We start from the raw sequence: 19,370 nt of genomic DNA on the forward strand, positions 1-19,370 counted from the left end.
TAAAAATAAATAAATCAAGGGGAAAAATGTGGAGTCTGCTTTTCCACTGCTTAAATGTGGGCATGGCCAGATGACATGCTGTGTCCAGTGTAACACAAGCAGTGCACAGGGCTTGGAAAACATCAGTGAGCCTCGATGGCGGCTGGGAGCCCTGAGGTTTACTGAGGAGCCTGGGACAGCCTGCAGGAGAGGCTGCAAGGAGGAGTGCCTTGGCCACCAGCTGCCAGCTGCCTGTATGTGAGTAAGGCCCGCTAGTCGGCCCCTCACCCATGGGCATCTGTGAGAGTCAAGGCAAGCCCAGAGCAGGGATTGTCCAACTGAGCCCAGCCCAAGTGCTGACCTACAGCATCAGAGGTTAAGTGGTGACTGTTTCCTTAAGTCGCTAAATTGTGGAGTAGTTTGTTATATGCAGCAATAGATAATTAAAATCAACCCTGAATATTCATTGGAAGGACTGATGCTGAGGCCGAAGCTCCAATACTTTGGCCACCTAATGTGAAAAGCTGACTCACTGGAAAAGACCCTGATGCTGGAAAAGATTGAGGGCAGGAGGAGAAGGGGACAACAGAGGATGAGATGGTTGGATGGCTCAATGGACATGACTTTGAGCAAACTCTGAGAGATGGTGAAGGACAGAGAAGCCTGGTACGCTGCAGTCCGTGGGGTTGTAGAGAGTTAGACACAATTTAGTGACTGAACAACAACCACTTTTGAAGTGGAGGAGAGAAGGATGTGATCCAGGAGAGGCATACAGAGAGCCTTAACTGAATTGGAAATGATCTATTTCTTAAGCTTGGTGATGGGGACAGTGGAGTTCCCACCCCCGCCCCATATGTACGCTAAATACACACCCTCACACATACTATACAGGTTATTTGCATGCATAAAATATTTCACAATTTAAAAGAGGCCTTTGAAGAAACTGACTACAAACAATATTTTGGCAAAAACAACCCTCTTCTTGGTCACATGGGATAGGAAAGATGTCATTTGTGCCAACACACAATTTATATACATAGAACTCATATATATATCTCCACACGTATGCTGCTTCTGCTGCTAAGTTGCTTCAGTCATGTCCAACTGTGTGCGACCCAATAGATGGCAGCCCACCAGGCCCCCCCATCCCTGAGATTCTCCAGGCAAGAACACTGGAGTGGGCTGCCATTTCCTTCTCTAATGCATGAAAGTGAAAAGTGAAAGTGAAGTTGCTCAGTCGTGTCCGACTCTTAGTGACTCCATGGACTGCAGCCCACCAGGCTCCTCCGCCCATGGGATTTTCCAGGCAAGAATACTGGAGTGGGTTGCTATTGTCTTATCTGAATGTATGCTGCTGCTGCTAGGTCACTTCAGTCGTGTCCGACTCCGTGCAACCCCATAGGCAGCAGCCCACTAGGCTCCTCTGTCCCTGGGATTCTCCAGACAAGAATACTGGAGTGGGTTGCCATTTCCTTCTCCACTCTGAATGTATAGGGTTGGCCAAAAAGTTCATTTGGGTTTTTCCATAAAATACAGAAAATAAACCCAAACGAACTTTTCAGCCAACCCAATAAAAGACTTTAGTAATTCTGAGAAGCTCACTGAGACAGTGATGACCAGAGGGAAAGTGAACTCTAGTCTGAGAGGTTGTTTCAGTTTCTTACTGTTAAACAGGGCGGTATGTCTGGCAGATCATGTACCCCGCCCTCCCCCCAACCACCCACCTCTCCACCAGCAGACTGATGGTGGAGTTCTGGATCCCCGAGGCCGTCACCAGATGGAGAGACGCGTCTGTACACAGCACCACGCATTTCATGTGGCATTTCACTGAGCCCTCCGGATACACATTCTGTCCTTTGTGGACTAGGAAGTATTTCAGGAAGTGGATGCTTTGGCAGAAGCACTTTTCAGGAAGAGCAACAACTCCAAGAGTGAGTCCTGGAGGAAGGGAGGGCACGAGTAGGTCAGGCAAGGGGCAGAGGGAGGCAGCCATGGGCGCGAGGTCTGTGACCAGCGAGTGTGTGAGGGACAGGAGGCAAAACCAAGCACTGAGGGGCTTCCCTGGTGGTCCAGTGGCTAAGAACCCACCTTCCAGGGCAGGGGATGCGGGGTTTGATCCCTGGTTGAGGAACTAAGATCCCACAGCCCGCGGGGAAACTAAGCGCGCGCGCCACAACTAGAGAAGCCTGTGTGCTGCAGTAAAGACCCAGAAGAACCAGAAGAAAAACCAAACAAAACCCAGGCAGCGAGCATCCTTCGAAGTGAAGGCAGCCTGTCCACTAGGCTGTCAGTGTTTTAACTAACATTTCCTACAGAAAGGAATTCATAGCCAACGCCCACGGGGAGAAGGGAGCCCCCTTCAGGAGGAACCCTTCTAAGTATGTGGAAGAACCAAACCCAAGGAAGGGGACAAGTCAGCACTGGAGCGGAAGGAAGTGTTAACCCGGGCAGGTCAGGGTGTGTAACGCAGCGGTGGAGGGCGGGGCGGGGCGGGGCTTACCTTGCGCCAGGTCCCAGAGCGAGAGCACGCCGTCCTCGCAGGCCAGCACCAGGTAGGAAGAGCAGGGACTGAGCTGAGATACCACGATGGGCGCGGCGCACGGCCACACGCCCTCGGGGTCTAGAGGGGAGATGCCACTCACCAGGCCGCCCCCGGACCCCCGCTCCCACCCATCACCGCCACCCGGACGACCTGAGACCCAGACTGGTCTGCCTGTCTGGACTCACCATCTCTCTCCTCTCTGTGCCATGCTGTCTCCTTCCTCAGGATAATATAACAAGTTATATGATTATTATACTACAGTTAACAGGGATTGGGGCTTCCCTGGTGGGTCAGTGGTAAGGAATCCGCCTGCCAAGCAGGAGACATGGGTTTGACCCCTGCATTGGAAAGATTCCCTGGAGAAGGAAATGGCAATCCACCTCCGTATTCTCCTGCAGAATCCCATGGACAGAGGAGCCTGGAGGGCTACAGTCCATGGGATTGCAAAAGAGTACCACAGGACTGAGCGACTGAGCATGAGTAGGAACACTGAGTGAGGACTTACTAGGTGCTAAGCACCAGAGCTGGCACTTTATGGGCTTCATTTCATTTAATTCTCACAGGGATCCTATGAGGTGGGTCCTATTAGAACCCGCATTTTACAGATGAGCAGAATGAGGCAGAGAAACAAGTGACTTGCCCAAAGTCACAAGAGCCAGTCAGTACAGAAGTGGAGATTAGAAGCCAGGTTTCCTGGGAGAGGGATGGAAGGAAAGAAATTCTTCCTTTGTGAGTTTTAAACATTACTTCTGAGTATAACTCTGGACAGCATAGTGTTAGCTCAAGGAATTCACACAGAGTGAATTTGTTCGTGGAACTGCCTCCCTGAGTTTGTCAAAAACAAACCACCACCACTCATATTTCTTAAGTGCCTTTCAACTTCAAAAGAGCCTTCATGTAGAGAAACTGGATTTTGCTATTCACGACTAATGCGTAGAATACATAAGGATGGTGTAACTGAGGGGTTTTCTGCTTTGGAGGAGAAAACAGGGGATTAGGGCATCAAGTGACTGGCCTGAAACCACACTGATTGCAGACACGTGCTGGAACCAAGCCCCTCCTTTTTTACCTTCATTGCCTAAGGAGCCCTGTAAACCAGACGGGCTCTGTCCCCATGGACATCATCTTTAAGAAACACGACAGTTCAGAGACACAGCCTTGGGGTCACACCACAGCTAGCAAGCCACCCACTCTGTCTGCACAGCTCTGGTCCCCTAAAAGCCACGCAACTGTCAGTCACGTGCTCTTGGCTAAGCTGAAGAAGGACACGAGAGCCCTGAGCTTAGGTGACTCCCATCCCGGCAGTAAAGTACCAACTTTATCCTTCAGCGTCCGGTTAAGTGAATAGAAGAAGAAGTTGTGATGATCGGTCCAGTGTACACCAAGGACACAGGCTAGCCCTGGGAAAGAAGAGAGGAAAGGGGTGTCACGGAAGGAGTCTGGGTGGACTTTGATTTGGGTGGAGGGGTTTGCCCAGGAGGAGGTCAGTTTGAAATGGTTTGTGCCAATGGGCAGCACCCAACTGAGGGGTGAGCTACCAGCTGAGGGGCTGGGCACCCCCAGGAGGGCTGCTGCTGGGGCCAACTCATCTTCCTGTGCAGGAATGATGGTCACTACTACCCATCGGCTGCTTTCACATCTTCTAGATAAATTCCTGCCCACTGGGCTGTCAGTGTTCTAACTAACATTTTCTACAGAAAGGAATTCATATCCAGAGAGGTGGACCATAAAAAAGGCTGAGTGCCAAAGAATTGATGCTGGAGAAGACTCATGAGAGTTCCTTGGACTGCAAGGAGATCAAACCAGTCAATCCTAAAGGAAATCAACCCTGAATATTCATTGGAAGGACTGATGCGAAAGCTGAAGCTCCAAATTTTGGCCACCTGATGTGAAGAACCGATCATTGGAAAAGATCCTGATGCTGGGAAAGGTTGAGGGCAGGAGAAGGGGGTGACAGAGGATGAGATGGTTGGATGGCATCATTGACTTAATGGACGTGAGTTTGAGCAAACTCTGGGAGACGGTGAAGGACAGGGAAGCCTGGCATGCTGCAGTTCCTAGGGTTGCAAATAGGCGGACATGACTTAAAAGTCTGAACAACAACAAAAATCCGGAAGCAGCCTGGCGGGATGTGTGCACACCATCCTCTGTGGCAGCTCACACCCTGAAGACGGTGCCAGCGTCCATCATCAAGGAATCTGGTCTCAGGGGTCACAGGTGCAACTAGAAACCGTTAAGCTGCAGCTGGCAACCCACTTTCCACCTCATTCCCTCCCAGCAGGCAGGGTGTGCTGAGCAGAGCTTCTCTAGGAGGGCTTGCTGGGCATTCCCCCGGATGACCACCTGCTTCCCCTTCCTTTACCTGGGGATCTCTTGACTCCCGTGGGCATTGGGATTACGCGACTGGGAAGGAGGAAGTAGAACGTAGCCATACTGGGAAAGAAAGAGACACTAGTCAGAGCCGTGGTGGACTCCTTGGCAAAGAGAAGTGCTGTCAGCATCTTGGTATTAAGACCAGAAGTGAGTAGTTCAGAAGGATCTTCCAGGGCGTTCAGGGCCACGGAGCAAATTATATTCTATGTGCTGGTCCTGGTGTGTGTGGGCCCTTGGAGTTTGGTGAGGGTTAACAGGCAGAGTGATGTGAGTTACGCCCATGCCAGGAAGAGCACCCAGTATGGGCAGAGCCATTCCTGTCCTGGAGGAGGACCCCTTCACGATCAGACTTCGGTGAAGTACGTAAATGTTCCTATCCCGGGTGTACTAAGTTGGTACTTTTTTTTTTTTTAGTTTCTGTTAGGGCCTAGCTAGCCCTGGGACATTGTGTAAAGTGACAAAATTCAGGTCCACATGATGGCAAGATGAGAGGTTTCACTCCCCATGTGAAGCAAGAACATTTCTGAGACCTGCAATAGTTGTGAGGAGAGCTAGCTGCTGAACCTGCTCCACCAGATACTTCAAGGACTCAGGCTCAGGTTTTACAATCACTGAGGCCCACCTGCTCACTGAAATTAGAAAGTAGCGTGTTTTAAGAATTACACATTAATATATTACATTTAGGAAGACTGGATGGAAGTGGAGGAAAGTGTTATTAGTGGTCAGTTTTCCTCTCTAGGATCATCTGTGTTGTCTAGATAATCAGGAAAACAATTTTTTTTTAAGGAGATGCTATCATGCAAAAAAATTATAAAATAGGGAGTCCCTGGTGGTCTAGTGGTTAGGATTTGGCGCTTTCACTGCCATGATCTGGGTTCAAGCCCTGGTCAGGGAACTGAGATCCTGTAAGTAGTACTGCATGGCCCCCCACCCCCCACCCCCCAAAAAAACCTCTAAAACTCTACTTTTCATCTCCATAGATGCCTATTCCTTCTTTTAAATCTATGTTATCATCCTTTGTTCTAATTATAAACAACCCATCCAACTTTTCAAAAGATTTTGCTGAAGTTCTCAGAGAAGTCACCCAAACCATCAAGAGCTTTGAGACTCTGAATTAATTCAGGACTTTGGGTTGATTTCTGCCTGTACTCACAGAGGAGAAGCTCCCAGGGAGGGGTTGTTCTGGCCTCACCCCCGCATCCCTGACCTCCAGGCTCACCTGATTGGCTCAGGCTCCCATTCCCCATCCAGGAACTTCTTGTAGGTGGCTCTTAAGATTGCCTCCCGCTTCTCCCACTGGCTCGCCTTGATGTAGTGATTCTGCCCAGAGCCCAGCCCGCGGCAGCCCGCTATCTTTGCAAAGGCTTCCAGGGGGCTCTTAAATGTGGTACCTAGGTTGAAAATATCCCAGCATGGGTTAAACCATCTGATGTCCTCCTTCCTGTTTCTCCCTCCTCCTCTATGCTTCCCGGTTTCCTGCAGAATCCCTCTTCCTCAGAAGTCTGTTCTTGCTCTGCCCAGGTGATCAGCCTTCTCCCTGGCCTCCCTCCTACTCCACTGGCTCACGGAGCACAGGTGAAGGGCAGCTGCCCTCCCTCCTCCCACTCCTCCATCTCCATCCTGCTGTCGTTTCCTGTTTCCAGACTACAGAATCTCCAGAGGCCAGGGAAATGTTCACAATGTCACTAGAGACCTTAGATCACCATTGCTGTCTCTCCAGCCCAGCAAGGCCCCAAACCTTCCAGTCACTCGCACTATGCAGCTATGGCTGAGGACCCTCAATACACAATCCCAGCCTCCTCCGGGAGGCTTACACTGATCCAACTGCCTTCCTTTAGAAATTCTCCTTTCTCTGCCAATCATTTTTATCATTCTCCTTCCCAATAACCTTTCATTTCCTTCTTTCTCATCTGCTCCTAAGTCCACAGTGGGGACTTCCCAGGTGGCTCAAGTGGTAAAGAATCCACCTGCCAATGCAGGAGCCATGGGTTCGATCCCTGGGTTGGGAAAATTCCCTGGAGGAGGAAATGACAACCCACTCCAGTATTCTTTCCTGGGAAATCTTCTGGACAGAGGAGCCTGGTGGGCTACAGTCCATGGGGTTGCAAAGAGTCAAACATGACTGAGCAACTGAGCATGCACACCCACAGTAAACCTAAGCAATCTATTTTCTGGGCATGAACCTAATTTTCAGAACTCTTACTCTTTGGAAGGTGCCCAGGAGGTCCCACAGGGCCCCAAGTCCCTTTCTCCAGAGGCAACCATTGTTATCAGTTTCTTGTACAACTTTCTAGAAACAGACCCCTTCTAGATGGCAGCAAGTGTGTGTTACTTGCTCAGTTGTGTCCAACTCTTTTGCGACCTCCTGGACTGTAGCCCACCAAACTCTTCTGTCCATGGGATTCTCCAGGCAAGAATACTGGAGTGGGTTGCCATTTCCTTCTCCAAGGAATCTTCCTGACCCAGGGAATCAAATCCAGGTCTCCTGCACTGCAGTTAGACTCTTTACTGTCTGAGCCTTCAGAGAAGCCCCAGATGGCAGCATATTACTACATTATATAATGTATATAGTATAGTATATATTATTATATGTATTATATGTACATTTGTATATATTTTCTAAAACAAATGTTCAGTTCAGTTCAGTTGCTCAGTCGTGTCCGACTCTTTGCAACCCCATGAATCCCAGCACGCCAGGCCTCCCTGTCCATCACCAACTCCTGGAGTTCACTCAGACTCACGTCCATCGAGTCAGTGATGCCATCCAGCCATCTCATCCTCTGTCGTCCCCTTCTCCTCCTGCCCCCAGTCCCTCCCAGCATCAGAGTCTTTTCCAATGAGTCAACTCTTCGCACGAGGTGGCCAAAGTACTGGAGTTTCAGCTTTAGCATCATTCCTTCCAAAGAAATCCCAGGGCTGATCTCCTTCAGAATGGACTGGTTGGATCTCCTTGCAGTCCAAGGGACTCTCAAGAGTCTTCTCCAACACCACAGTTCAAAAGCATCAATTCTTCGGCGCTCAGCCTTCTTCACAGTCCAACTCTCACATCCATACATGACCACCGGAAAAACCATAGCCTTGACTAGACGGACCTTTGTGGGCAAAGTATGTCTCTGTTTTTGAATATGCTATCTAGGTTGGTCATAACTTTCCTTCCAAGGAGTAAGCGTCTTTTAATTTCATGGCTGCAGTCACCATCTGCAGTGATTTTGGAGCCCCCCAAAATAAAGTCTGACACTGTTTCCACTGTTTCCCTGTCTATTTCCCATGAAGTGATGGGACCAGATGCCATGATCTTAGTTTTCTGAATGTTGAGCTTTAAGCCAACTTTTTCACTCTCCACTTTCACTTTCATCAAGAGGCTTTTTAGTTCCTCTTCACTTTCTGCCATAAGGGTAGTGCCCTCTGCATATCTGAGCTTATTGATATTTCTGCCGGCAGTCTTGATTCCAGCTTGTGCTTCTTCCAGTCCAGCGTTTCTCATGATGTACTCTGCATAGAAGTTAAATAAGCAGGCTGACAATATACAGCCTTGACGTACTCCTTTTCCTATTTGGAACCAGTCTGTTGTTCCATGTCCAGCTCTAACTGTTGCTTCCTGACCTGCATATAGGTTTCTCAAGAGGCAGGTCAGGTGGTCTGGTATTCCCATCTCTTTCAGAATTTTCCACAGTCTATTGTGATCCACACAGTCAAAGGCTTTGGCATAGTCAATAAAGCAGAAATAGATGTTTCTCTGGAACTCTCTTGCTTTTTCCATGATCCAGCAGATGTTGGCCATTTGATCTCTGGTTCCTCTGCCTTTTCTAAAACCAGCTTGAACATCAGGAAGTTCACAGTTCACGTACTGCTGAAGCCTGGCTTGGAGAATTTTGAGCATTACTTTGCTAGTGTGTGAGATGAGTGCAACTGTGCAGTAGTTTGAGCATTCTTTGGCATTGCCTTTCTTTGGGATTGGAATGAACACTGACCTTTTCCAGTCCTGTTACCATATATTAACTAGCAGTTCTTGAAATGTGGTCCCAGATCATCAGAGTTAGAAATGAAACAGAAATGCTGTGGGTCAGTTCAGTTCAGTCACTCAGTCGTGTCTGACTCTTTGCGACCTCACGAATCGCAGCACGCCAGGCCTCTCTGTCCATCACCAACTCCCAGAGTCTACCCAAACCCATGTCCATTGAGTTGGTGATGCCATCCAACCATCTCATCCTCTGTCATCCCCCTCTCCTCCTGCCCTCAAACTTCCCAGCATCAGGGTCTTTTCAAATGAGTCAGCTCTTTGCATAAGGTGGCCAAAGTATTGGAGTTTCAGCTTCAACATCAGTCCTTCCAGTGATCTGCTTTAGGATGGACTGGTTGGATCTCCTTACAGTCCAAGGGACTCTCAAGAGTCTTCTCCAACACTAACGTTCAAAAGCATCAATTCTTTGGGGCTCAGCTTTCTTTATAGTCCAACTCTGACATCTGTACATTACTACTGGAAAAACCATAGCCTTGACTAGATGGACCTTTGTGGACAAAGTAATGTCTCTGCTTTTAATATGCTGTCTAGGTTGGTCATAACTTTCCTTCCAAGGAGTAAGTGTCTTTTAATTTCATGGCTGCAATCACCATCTGCAGGGCCCAGCAATTTGGGTTTTTATAAATCCTCCAAATGAGTCTGATCCAGCTAAAGTTTGAGAATTGCTGTCATACCCTGCACGTCTGGCATTTTGTTTTTTGGTTTGTTTTGCATTTTGATTTGATGACATATCTTGGGAGATCTCTTTATTTCAGTACTATAGATCTTCTTGTTTGTTGCTTATTTGCATTTATTAAACCCTTTCCTTGTTGTGAACTATAACACATTCAGAAAGGAGCATAAAAATGTATCTTTTCCTTTAAATGCATCTTAATAAATTATGCTAAAGAAAACATCTGTCTCTTCTGAGGTCAAGAAACAGATTATCACATCTCCCTGCTAAAAGCTTCCCAAGGGCCCTGCTCCGGTCATATGCTATGCTATGCTATGCTAAGTCACTTCAGTCGTGTCCAACTCTGTGTGACCCCATAGACGGAAGCCTACCAGGCTCCCCTGTCCCTGGGATTCTCCAGGCAAGAACACTGGAGTGGGTTGCCATTTCCTTCTCCAATGCATGAAAGTGAAAAGTGAAAGTGAAGTCGCTCAGTCGTGTCTGACTCTTATCGACCCCATGGACTGCAGCCTACCAGGCTCCTCCATCCATGGGATTTTCCAGGCAAGAATACTGGAGTGGGGTGCCATTGCCTTCTCCGGCTCCAGTCATAACCCCCTGAGAAAAGCAGCAGCCATTCTCTTGGCTTTTAGGTAATCACTTCATGACATTTATGTTACTTTTATGCTACCTAAATATGCATCTAAACACCACAGCTTTGTTTTGCCTGGTTTTTGAGCTGTACACAGTGGAATTGTACAGTGTCAATTCTATATGTGCCCTCTTTTGCTTAATATTGTGAGATTTATCCATTTTGTTGTGTATATTTGTGGGTTTTCCTTTTCACTGCTGTATAGTATTCCATTGGGTGGAAAATATATACATATATTAAGGTTTATTTACATGTTCTTTTGTTGATGGATTTTCAGTTGTTTCATGGTTTGCGGTTATTGGAAATCATGCCATTATTATTATTCCTGTACATTCTTCCTGAAATACCTTTACTTTCAAGCCAATCAGGTATACATCTAGAAGCAGGGTGACTAACTCATTCTGGTTTGTCTAGCAGTTTCCTAGTTTTAGCACCAAAAGCCCCATGTCCAGGGAAATCCCTTAGTCCCAGACAAACTGATATGGTTGGTTACCCAGTGTAAATGCTGGGTCAGAGAATGTAACTTTTCTTTAACACTAACACTAAATTGTTTTCCAGGGTGGTTGTACTGATTTTCATTGCTATCTATGTATGGGAGGTTTGATTGTTTCACATCCTCACCAACTTGGTATGATCAATATCTTTTATTTATTTATTTTAAAACAATATCATCATTGTTTTATATTAGCAGCATTATTCCTTACTCCTTTTGTTAGAAAAACACCCTGCAGTGTGTGTGCAGATCTGTGTATAATCAATATCTTTTAATTTTAGCCATTCTGGTAGGTGTTAAGTGGTATCTCATTATGGTTTGTTTTTTTTTCTCATTATGGTTTTAATTTGCCTTTCCCTGATAACTAACTATGCTGAACATCTTTTCATATGTTTATTGGCCATTTGAATAATCTCTTACCTATTTTATACCAAATTACCTGTCGTTTTCCTAACAATCTGTGGGAATTCTTAATAGAGTCTAGATATGGACCATTCATAAGTCTTGTGTGTTTTGAAAATGCCTTCTCCCAATACATAATTTGCCCATTCATGCTGTTAATGATGTACTTGGATGATTAGAAGTCTTTAATTTTAATATAGTCAGACTTACCAACTTTTCTTATAAATAAGTACTTTTTGTCTTTGGTCTAAAAAGTCTTTCCCTACCCAAAGGTCATAAAGATATTGCCTTATATTATTTTCTAAAAGTTTTATTGCTTTGTCTTTCATATTAACTTTTATGATTCATCTGGAATTGAATTTCGTATATCATGTGAGGCAGGGGCCATATGGACAACCAGCACCACTTACTGAAGTGACCATTCACTGCTCCGTAGCACCACCTTCATCAGATATCAAGGGTCCATTTCGGCCTAACTCTGTCCTGTCTTCTCAGTCCTGTGTTTTTCATCTAATCTTTAAATCTACTATATTCTATCAACTATTTCTATATTTTATATATATCTTTCCATCTATTATTCACTCATCTCTTTTTCTACCTTGTTTTAATTATTGTGACTTTGTAATAAATCTTGATGGAGAAATCATATCACCATGTTCTTCTATGAGAGTGAATTGTCTATTCTTGGTCTTTTGCATTTGTCTCTTTGTTTTTAATGGCTGCAAAGTACTCGGAGTGTACCAGATTTACCTCACTAGTCTTATGCCTCTATAAATAGCACTGCAGTAAACACCCTTGTAGGTATATCTCTAAGGTCATATGTGAATATTGAGAGGACAGACTGTATGTCCTCTGTCTAAAGTGTGGACTTACCCTCTGGTCCTCTTAGCCAACTCCCACTTAATTCTTAAAACCTTCTCAAACGTTCCTTCTTCTGAAAGAGCCTCTGCCTATTCCCTAGGCAGAGTTAGTTACTCCTTCCTCTATGTTTGTCTGGTCCTGGATGGCCCCCACTGCTGCACCTAATCGAATCCTACTGTGATGCTTCCTTTTTCACCTGCAGCTTCTGGAGCACGGGACATGTGTCTGACTCATCTTTGTGCCTGGTGCATTATCGGCCCTCAGCAAATACTGGTGAATGAAGTAACACAGGAATGTAGGAATGCGTGAACCCCACCAGCACTAGGGGAAAGGTGTCTCCTGATGTCCCAATTCTTTTAGTTAATTATATCCTTGTAACATTTATATTTTTAATCTTTAGTCCCAGAGCCTATGACTTGTAAATCAGATATTGCTGCTAATAAATGAAAAATGTGGAGAAAGAGAAAGGAAAAACTAAGAAATCAATGGCAAAAGGAAAGACAGTATTCATGGACTTATACGTACCTGTAATTGGTTTGGGTGGTTTGATTTTCATTATTTGAACTGGAAGACTCAACTTAACATCTCCTCTAAAAGAAATGTTCATATCCTACAATAAGGAAAAAGCACAGATAATAAGCCAACAAAGGAGATAAAACAGGATCCTTAGAAACACTTATTTCAAAAGAAGGTGAAAAAAGAAAAAAAAAGAAAGAAAAACAGGCGGGAAAAATAGAAACAGCAAAGTGGTAGATTTAGACATAAATACAGCAAAAATCACTTTAAATATAGCAAAAATCACTTTAAATATAATGGCATAAATGGCCTAAACACCCCAGTTAAAAGGTAGAGTTTGACAGATTGGATTAAAAAGGCAAGACCTAATGATATGCTATCAAAAAGAAACTTATCTTAAATGTAAGGATTCTTAAAAGTATATAAAAAGTATATCTTATAAACTAATCAAAAGAAAGCTGAGGTGGCTATATTAATATCTGACAATATAGATTTCTGAGCAAAAAATGTTACCAGAGATCAAAGCGTCATTGAATAAAGATAAAACAGTGAATTCTCAAGGGGATATAAAATTCTAAATGTTTCTTGCACCTAATAACAGGGCTTCAAAATACATGAAGCAAAAATTCTTAGTGTGAAAGCAGAAATAAATCTATAACCTCATAGATTTCAACAGTCTTCCCTCAGTAACTGATAGGATAAGCAGACAGAAAATCAGTAAGAATATAGAGGGGAAAGCAGTGAGGATATAGAAGACTCGAATAACTTGGACCAGTGACAACCGACTGCATGTTCTTTTCAAGTGCACATGGGATACTTAACAGAATTAACCATATTTGGGGCATAAAACAAGTCTTAATAAATTTGAAAGGTTTCAAATTATATGAAGTATGTTCTCTGATCACAACAGAATTCAGTTAGAAACCAGAAAAAAAAAAGAAAGATATCTAGAACATCTCAAGTATTTGGACACTAAATAACATGCTTCAAAAAATAATCCACTGGTTTCAAAAAAGAAGTTAAAAAATGCAAATTAGGAAGTATTTTCAAAAATTAAAATATCAAAATTCGAAGGAAGCAACTAAAGCATTAGTTAGATGCAAGTTTATAGCACTAAATCGGAGAAGGCAATGGCACCCCACTCCAGTACTCTTGCCTGGAAAATCCCGTGGACGGAGGAGCCTGGTAGGCTGCAGTCCATTGGGTCGCTAAGAGTCGTACACGACTGAGCGACTTCACTTTCACTTTTCACTTTCATGCATTGGAGAAGGAAAGGGCAACCCACTCCAGTGTTCTTGCCTGGAGAATCCCAGGGATGGGGGAGCCTGTTGGGCTGCCGTCTATGGGGTCGCACAGAGTCAGACACGACTGAAGCGACTTAGCAGCAGCAGCAGCACTAAATGCCTATATTATGCGGTGAAATTCCTAAGGTCTTGGTGCTTGGTTCAGTTCAGTTCAGTTCCTCAATTGTGTCTGACTCTTTGCAACCCCATGAATCGCAGCACGCCAGGCCTCCCTGTCTATCACCAACTCCCGGAATTCACCCAAACTCATGTGCATCGAGTTGGTGATGCCATCCAGCCATCTCATCCTCTGTCATCCCCTTCTCCTCCTGCCCCCAATCCCTCACAGCATCAGGGTCTTTTCCAATGAGTCAACTCTTCGCATGAGGTGGCCAAAGTACTGGAGTTTCAGCCTCAGCTTCAGTCCTTCCAGTGAACACCCAGGACTGGTCTCCTTTAGGATGGACTGGTTGGATGTCCTTGCAGTCCAAGGGACTCTCAAGAGTCTTCTCCAGTACCACAGTTCAAAAGGATCAATCCTTTGGCGCTCAGCTTTCTTCACAGTCCAACTCTCACATCCATACATGACCACTGGAAAAACCATAGCCTTGACTAAACAGACCTTTGTTGGCAAAGTAATATCTCTGCTTTTGAATATGCTATCTAGGTTGGTCATAACTTTCCTTCCAAGGAGTAAGCATCTTTTAATTTCATGGCTGCAGTCACCATCTGCAGTGATTTTGGAGTCCCAAAAAATAAAGTCTGACACTGTTTCCACTGTTTCCCCATCTATTTCCCATGAAGTGATGGGACCAGATGCTATGATCTTAGTTTTCTGAATGTTGAGCTTTAAGCCAACTTTTTCACTCTCCTCTTTCACTTTCATCAAGAGGCTTTTTAGTTGCTTTTCACTTTCTGCCATAAGGGTGGTATCATCTGCATGTCTGAGATTATTGATATTTCTCCCAGCAATCTTGATTCCAGCTGTGCTTCTTCCAGTCCAGCGTTTCTCATGATGTACTCTGCATAGAAGTTAAATAAGCAGGGTGACAATATACAGTCTTGACGTACTCCTTTTCCTATTTGGAACCAGTCTGTTGTTCCATGTCCAGTTCTAACTGTTGCTTCCTGACCTGCATATAGGTTTCTCAAGAGGCTGATGCTTGGTACAGGCACACAAATATTTTAATGGAACAGGATCAAAAGTGTAGAAATATACATAGGAATGGTACTTGTGTTGCAATTGCTATTTTTAAAAGACAGATCAACGTGGATCTCTTCCTTGTTCCATTCACAGAAAAAACTACCACGTGTATAAAAGAGTGAAATGTGCAAAAAAACACACAAAAAAACAAAAAACAAATACACTACGAAGTATTAGAAGAAAGCACAGGAGAATTTATTTATAATCTTGAGATAGAGAAAACCTTCTTAAGTGCAATGGCTGTAAAGAAAAGGTTAAAAATTCTGACTATAACAGAATCTAAAATGTCTTTACAACAGAAAAGCACATAAAGTAAAAAAGGGAAACAACAGATTGGAAGAAAATATGTAATTGGCAAAAAATTCACAGGCAATTCACAGAAGACAAAACCTCAATAGCCAGTAAAAATATGAGGAGATTAATGAAAATTAACATGAGACAATATTTTGTTTCATCAATTTGCACAAAAATTAATAATATCAAGGTTAACCAGGCTGTGGAGAAATTGATTGAATGTAAATTGTCATGTCATTTTTGGAGGACAATTTAATAGGATCTATATTAAAACTAAAATTGCACACATCCTTCAGGAGCACTCAGGTACACAAAGAAGAGTTTAGAAAGATTTTCACTGCGTTATATAAAAGCCACAAATTAGGAAAACCTTCAATAACACCAATGGATGAACAACCAAATAAACTACGGTACATCTTTAGTAGGAATAGAACAGAGGAAAAGAACAAGGTAGGTTTGTCTGACATTGCAAAACTTTGCCAATAAGTTGATTAGTATAAAAATGCAAGATCATAAGAAAATCTGTATAGTATGATGCCACTTATATAGAAGAAAATTCCCATAAAATGAAAGTATATTTTTCAAAATAAACTGATATCTGAATCAAACTGTATACTAAAGGCCTATAGAAAACACACACCAAGCTAATAATGGTGATGATCTCTGGAGAGGGCTGCTGAGTCTGCATTACTTGGTTCTTCCCAAAGTGATGTGTTCACATAGCATTTGTATAATTTGAGACAAAACGTAATTTTAAAAGGGATAAAGGAAAGGCCTCTGGAGAGAGACTTCCATTTGGAAGTTCACCATTTCTCTTCTGATAGGCTTGAATCCCAAGAGCTAAGCCTCTGGAAAGCATGGTGTGCTCTTTGCCTCAGAGGCAGAGTCAGGAAGCTCCAGGGAACCCAGTCTGTGCTCTGCCGTATCCCAATACAAACGTGACCTCCAACACCAAAGTAGAACAAAAAACCCCAAACGTGAGTTTGGTGGATTGGGCTGCTTACATTGGCAGAGGCAAGCTGGATTCTATGGGGCCTGAAGTATATATGGTTTAGGGGTCTCTGTAAGAAAGAGAATACAGAGTGCCAATGACCACCTAATACAACTCAGTTCGGGGGCTATTGTGACAGAGGGGAAGTTTGAGTGAGAAGAGATGGTGGTGGTCTTAAGTGATTATGGTTAAAACATGTTACTTTTTCCAATTTTACAAAAGTCTGTGGCCATGTGAAAACACTGGCAGGGCCCCTGTCTCAGGGAAACCCACCCCTGAACAAATGACTTGGGTCAGTTCTCCTCAAGAATGAGGCACAAGATCAAATCACAGAGAATCTGAAAACAGTGCCCTGGTAAGAATATTTTATTAATATATTTGACATTTAAGGTACCTTTAAAATCAAAATAAAAATTTCTAACATTCAAGTTAAATCTCTTTGGAGATATTCTTTAAAGTTTCTTACCGTATCTAAACTATCTGCAGTCACAGAATCAGGAGTGTTCTGGGGAGAAAAATGAGAAATTAATTCATGATGGGTTTGGTATATGCTCCCCTTCTTCCTTTAATTTTTCGCATTGCTCCTTCTTCCCCTCAATCACTCTTGTGAGATGTGAACTCATCCCCATAGACATGGAGGGCCAGTATTTGTGCAGTCCTCTGGCCTGTAGGATTTTAATACATGATACCCATTCTCTAGGATCTTAAAACCTATTTGGGGAAACAAGAAATCATCAATGACGTTAAGAGAGAATATGAGTGAAAGGGAGGGGGTCAGCTAGGAGACTATTACAAAAATCTAAGTTAAAGTGAATATTTCTGATTGACAAAATTTATCAGTGATGTTGACAATTATTATTTATAAGTAACTCTAAATATAATTCATAGTACAAGAGCTACCACTGTAACTGGCATAAGTTGATTGCTTCTCAGTGTATAGAAACAGTGAATTATGGTGACAAATCACCCCCATTCCAAGGTGCTTTTCCCACTTGGATAATAAATTAATCCCTCAAAAAATGTATCTGTTGGGCACTGAGTAGGATGCCATGGGGATGGTGACAAAAAGAAGCAGAAGGTACAACAACCTAGAAATTTACCATCTAGTTAGGAGAAAAGAACCGCTACTGCTGCTGCTAAGTCGCTTCAGTCGTGTCCGACCCTGTGCGACCCCATAGACGGCAGCCCACTAGGCTCCTCTGTCCCTGGGATTCTCCAGGCAAAAACACTGGAGTGGGTTGCCATTTCCTTCTCCAATGCATGAAAGTGAAAGTGAAAGTGAAGTCGCTCAGTCGTGTCCGACTCTTAGCGACCCCATGGACTGCAGCCTACCAGGCTCCTCCATCCATGGGATTTTCCAGGCAAGAGTACTGGAGTGGGGTGCCATTGCACAATAGGATAGTATATGAGAAGTGTCAAAGAGAGGTACAAAGAATAGATTCTGTAAGAGTTTAGAGGAGGAATGTCTCTGGGCCAGTAACTCTCCCAGAGATACAAAAAATCACACCTTGCTACAAAGACATTCACTGGAGAAAAAGGGCATTTATTCAAAGCCACTCAATGTACTTGGCATTGAATGTGAGTCTCAATCTTGGTCTCGTAGATTAATTTCACTAACACTTTATAGCACATAGCACAATATGTTTTAAAGGCATCCTCAACTGATATTTGTTGTCATTGATTAAAAAAAATAATAAGTACACTTTGGGAATTCCCTGGTGGTCCAGTGGTTAGGACTGTGCACTTCCACTGGGGAGGGCATGGATTCAATCCCTGGTCGGGGAGCTCAGGTCCTACATGCCACACACAATACAGCCGATATATATAATAACTGCACATCAGATAGATGAGAAAATTGTCTTAAAATCTTTTTTGTTTAAATATTGTATTTTGAAGAGATGGCATGAGTCCCAGGGATCACATATAATTAAACTGAAATAGATTTCTACCTAACTTCTAAGAATAATATGAAGAATACATATATTCCCATATATTTAGAACAACTCCTTTATACCATAATCTGGAGAGTGTAGTGGAGAGTGTAGTGGAGAGACATGGAAGGATTATTTCAGCCCAGGAGGGGAAAAAATATATCTATTAGTCAGAGTCAAAAAAAAAAAAACACTCTCCCAGAGAAATGCCTGGGAGTGGTCTTGGTAGAGAGGCAACTCCCAGAGGAGAGAGATACCACCGTTTAAGACCCCTCGGCTTTTTAACCATCTTATTTTAACCAAAGCAAACTGACTTAAGAGACACAGGCCAGGGTACCTCTTGTCCTGTCTTACAGCCTCCAGACAGGCTCCTTCATCTTGAAATTGCAAGAAGGAGGTGCGCTAGATGTGGGCAGGGAGGAACATATCAGTTGAAGACAGGTGTTACCTACCAATTGCAGCTGCTGTCTGATTTTCTTCTTTGTATTTACGGCAAGTTGGGGGTACTGCACTTCCTTGATCCAAGACTCCTTGGGCAGCTTATACACATCCAGCCAAATGTCCCCAGCTCCTGCATTGGGAAACCGAGGAACCGTTGAGCAACCGCAAACAGGCAATGAGTTTCCTCAGAGAAACGGCCCATCTCAGAACCACTGGCACAGAGGCAACTTTGACAAACGGAAGGAGATGTGGTTCTGTAGCGGTTGTTGCCAGTCCTCACTCACAGAGAGCCCTGAACTCCTCTCCCCAGGCCGCTGCCTCTAACTGGAGATGGGCTTCTCACCCTCACAGCACCAATGTAACAGTTTTAACCTGACTGTCCACGCTGCCTGGTCCCCACGCTTTCTAGGTTCCAAATGATAAATTCCACTGACGTTTTGTGTTACAGCCGTTCCCACCTGGGGAGGAAAGTGGCATATACAGAAGCAGTAACCGAGAGGGGTATGGCTGACAACGGGCTAGAATCGAACTCTGAGAGATGCCTCAGGAGAATTCTTCTGACCAATATTTGAGGAGATGACAACCCATGGGGTGGCTGTGAGCACTTTATCTTGTCAAAGAAACATGCTCAGCTTCTGTACTGAATACCTGCCAACCCAGGAAAAGTTACTTTCCTAGAATGGGATTCTGGCTAAATGTTTCCTTAAAAAAGTAATCATATAGACATCTTGTTTT

The 19,370-nt window shown here is 44.0% G+C and overlaps 1 protein-coding gene across 12 annotated transcripts in view; it reads right to left on the reverse strand.

Annotated features, from left to right (window-relative positions):
* WDR93 (WD repeat domain 93) overlaps positions 1–19,370 on the reverse strand; it is a 52,316-nt gene that overhangs the window by 9,806 nt on the left and 23,140 nt on the right. For 5 of the 12 annotated variants that reach the window (XM_086364588.1, XM_086364583.1, XM_086364584.1 and 2 more), the window contains exons 6-13: positions 18,647–18,765; positions 16,730–16,768; positions 12,501–12,585; positions 6,114–6,285; positions 4,884–4,954; positions 3,835–3,921; positions 2,480–2,599; positions 1,704–1,917 (exon numbers count right to left, since the gene is read on the reverse strand). In XM_086364588.1, the coding sequence (XP_086220714.1) occupies positions 1,704–1,917; positions 2,480–2,599; positions 3,835–3,921; positions 4,884–4,954; positions 6,114–6,285; positions 12,501–12,585; positions 16,730–16,768; positions 18,647–18,765 (907 nt within the window). Of the gene's footprint in view, positions 1–1,703; positions 1,918–2,479; positions 2,600–3,834; positions 3,922–4,883; positions 4,955–6,113; positions 6,286–12,500; positions 12,586–15,151; positions 16,334–16,729; positions 16,769–18,646; positions 18,766–19,370 lie in introns of those variants that run through there. The other 7 variants (XR_015150069.1, XR_015150067.1, XR_015150068.1 and 4 more) reach the window with 3 other exon arrangements.

This window comes from Bos grunniens, chromosome 21 (assembly GCF_055505025.1).
Source record: "Bos grunniens cultivar Pamir isolate PY7600 chromosome 21, Bosgru_T2T1.0, whole genome shotgun sequence".
Lineage (NCBI taxonomy): Eukaryota > Metazoa > Chordata > Mammalia > Artiodactyla > Bovidae > Bos > Bos grunniens.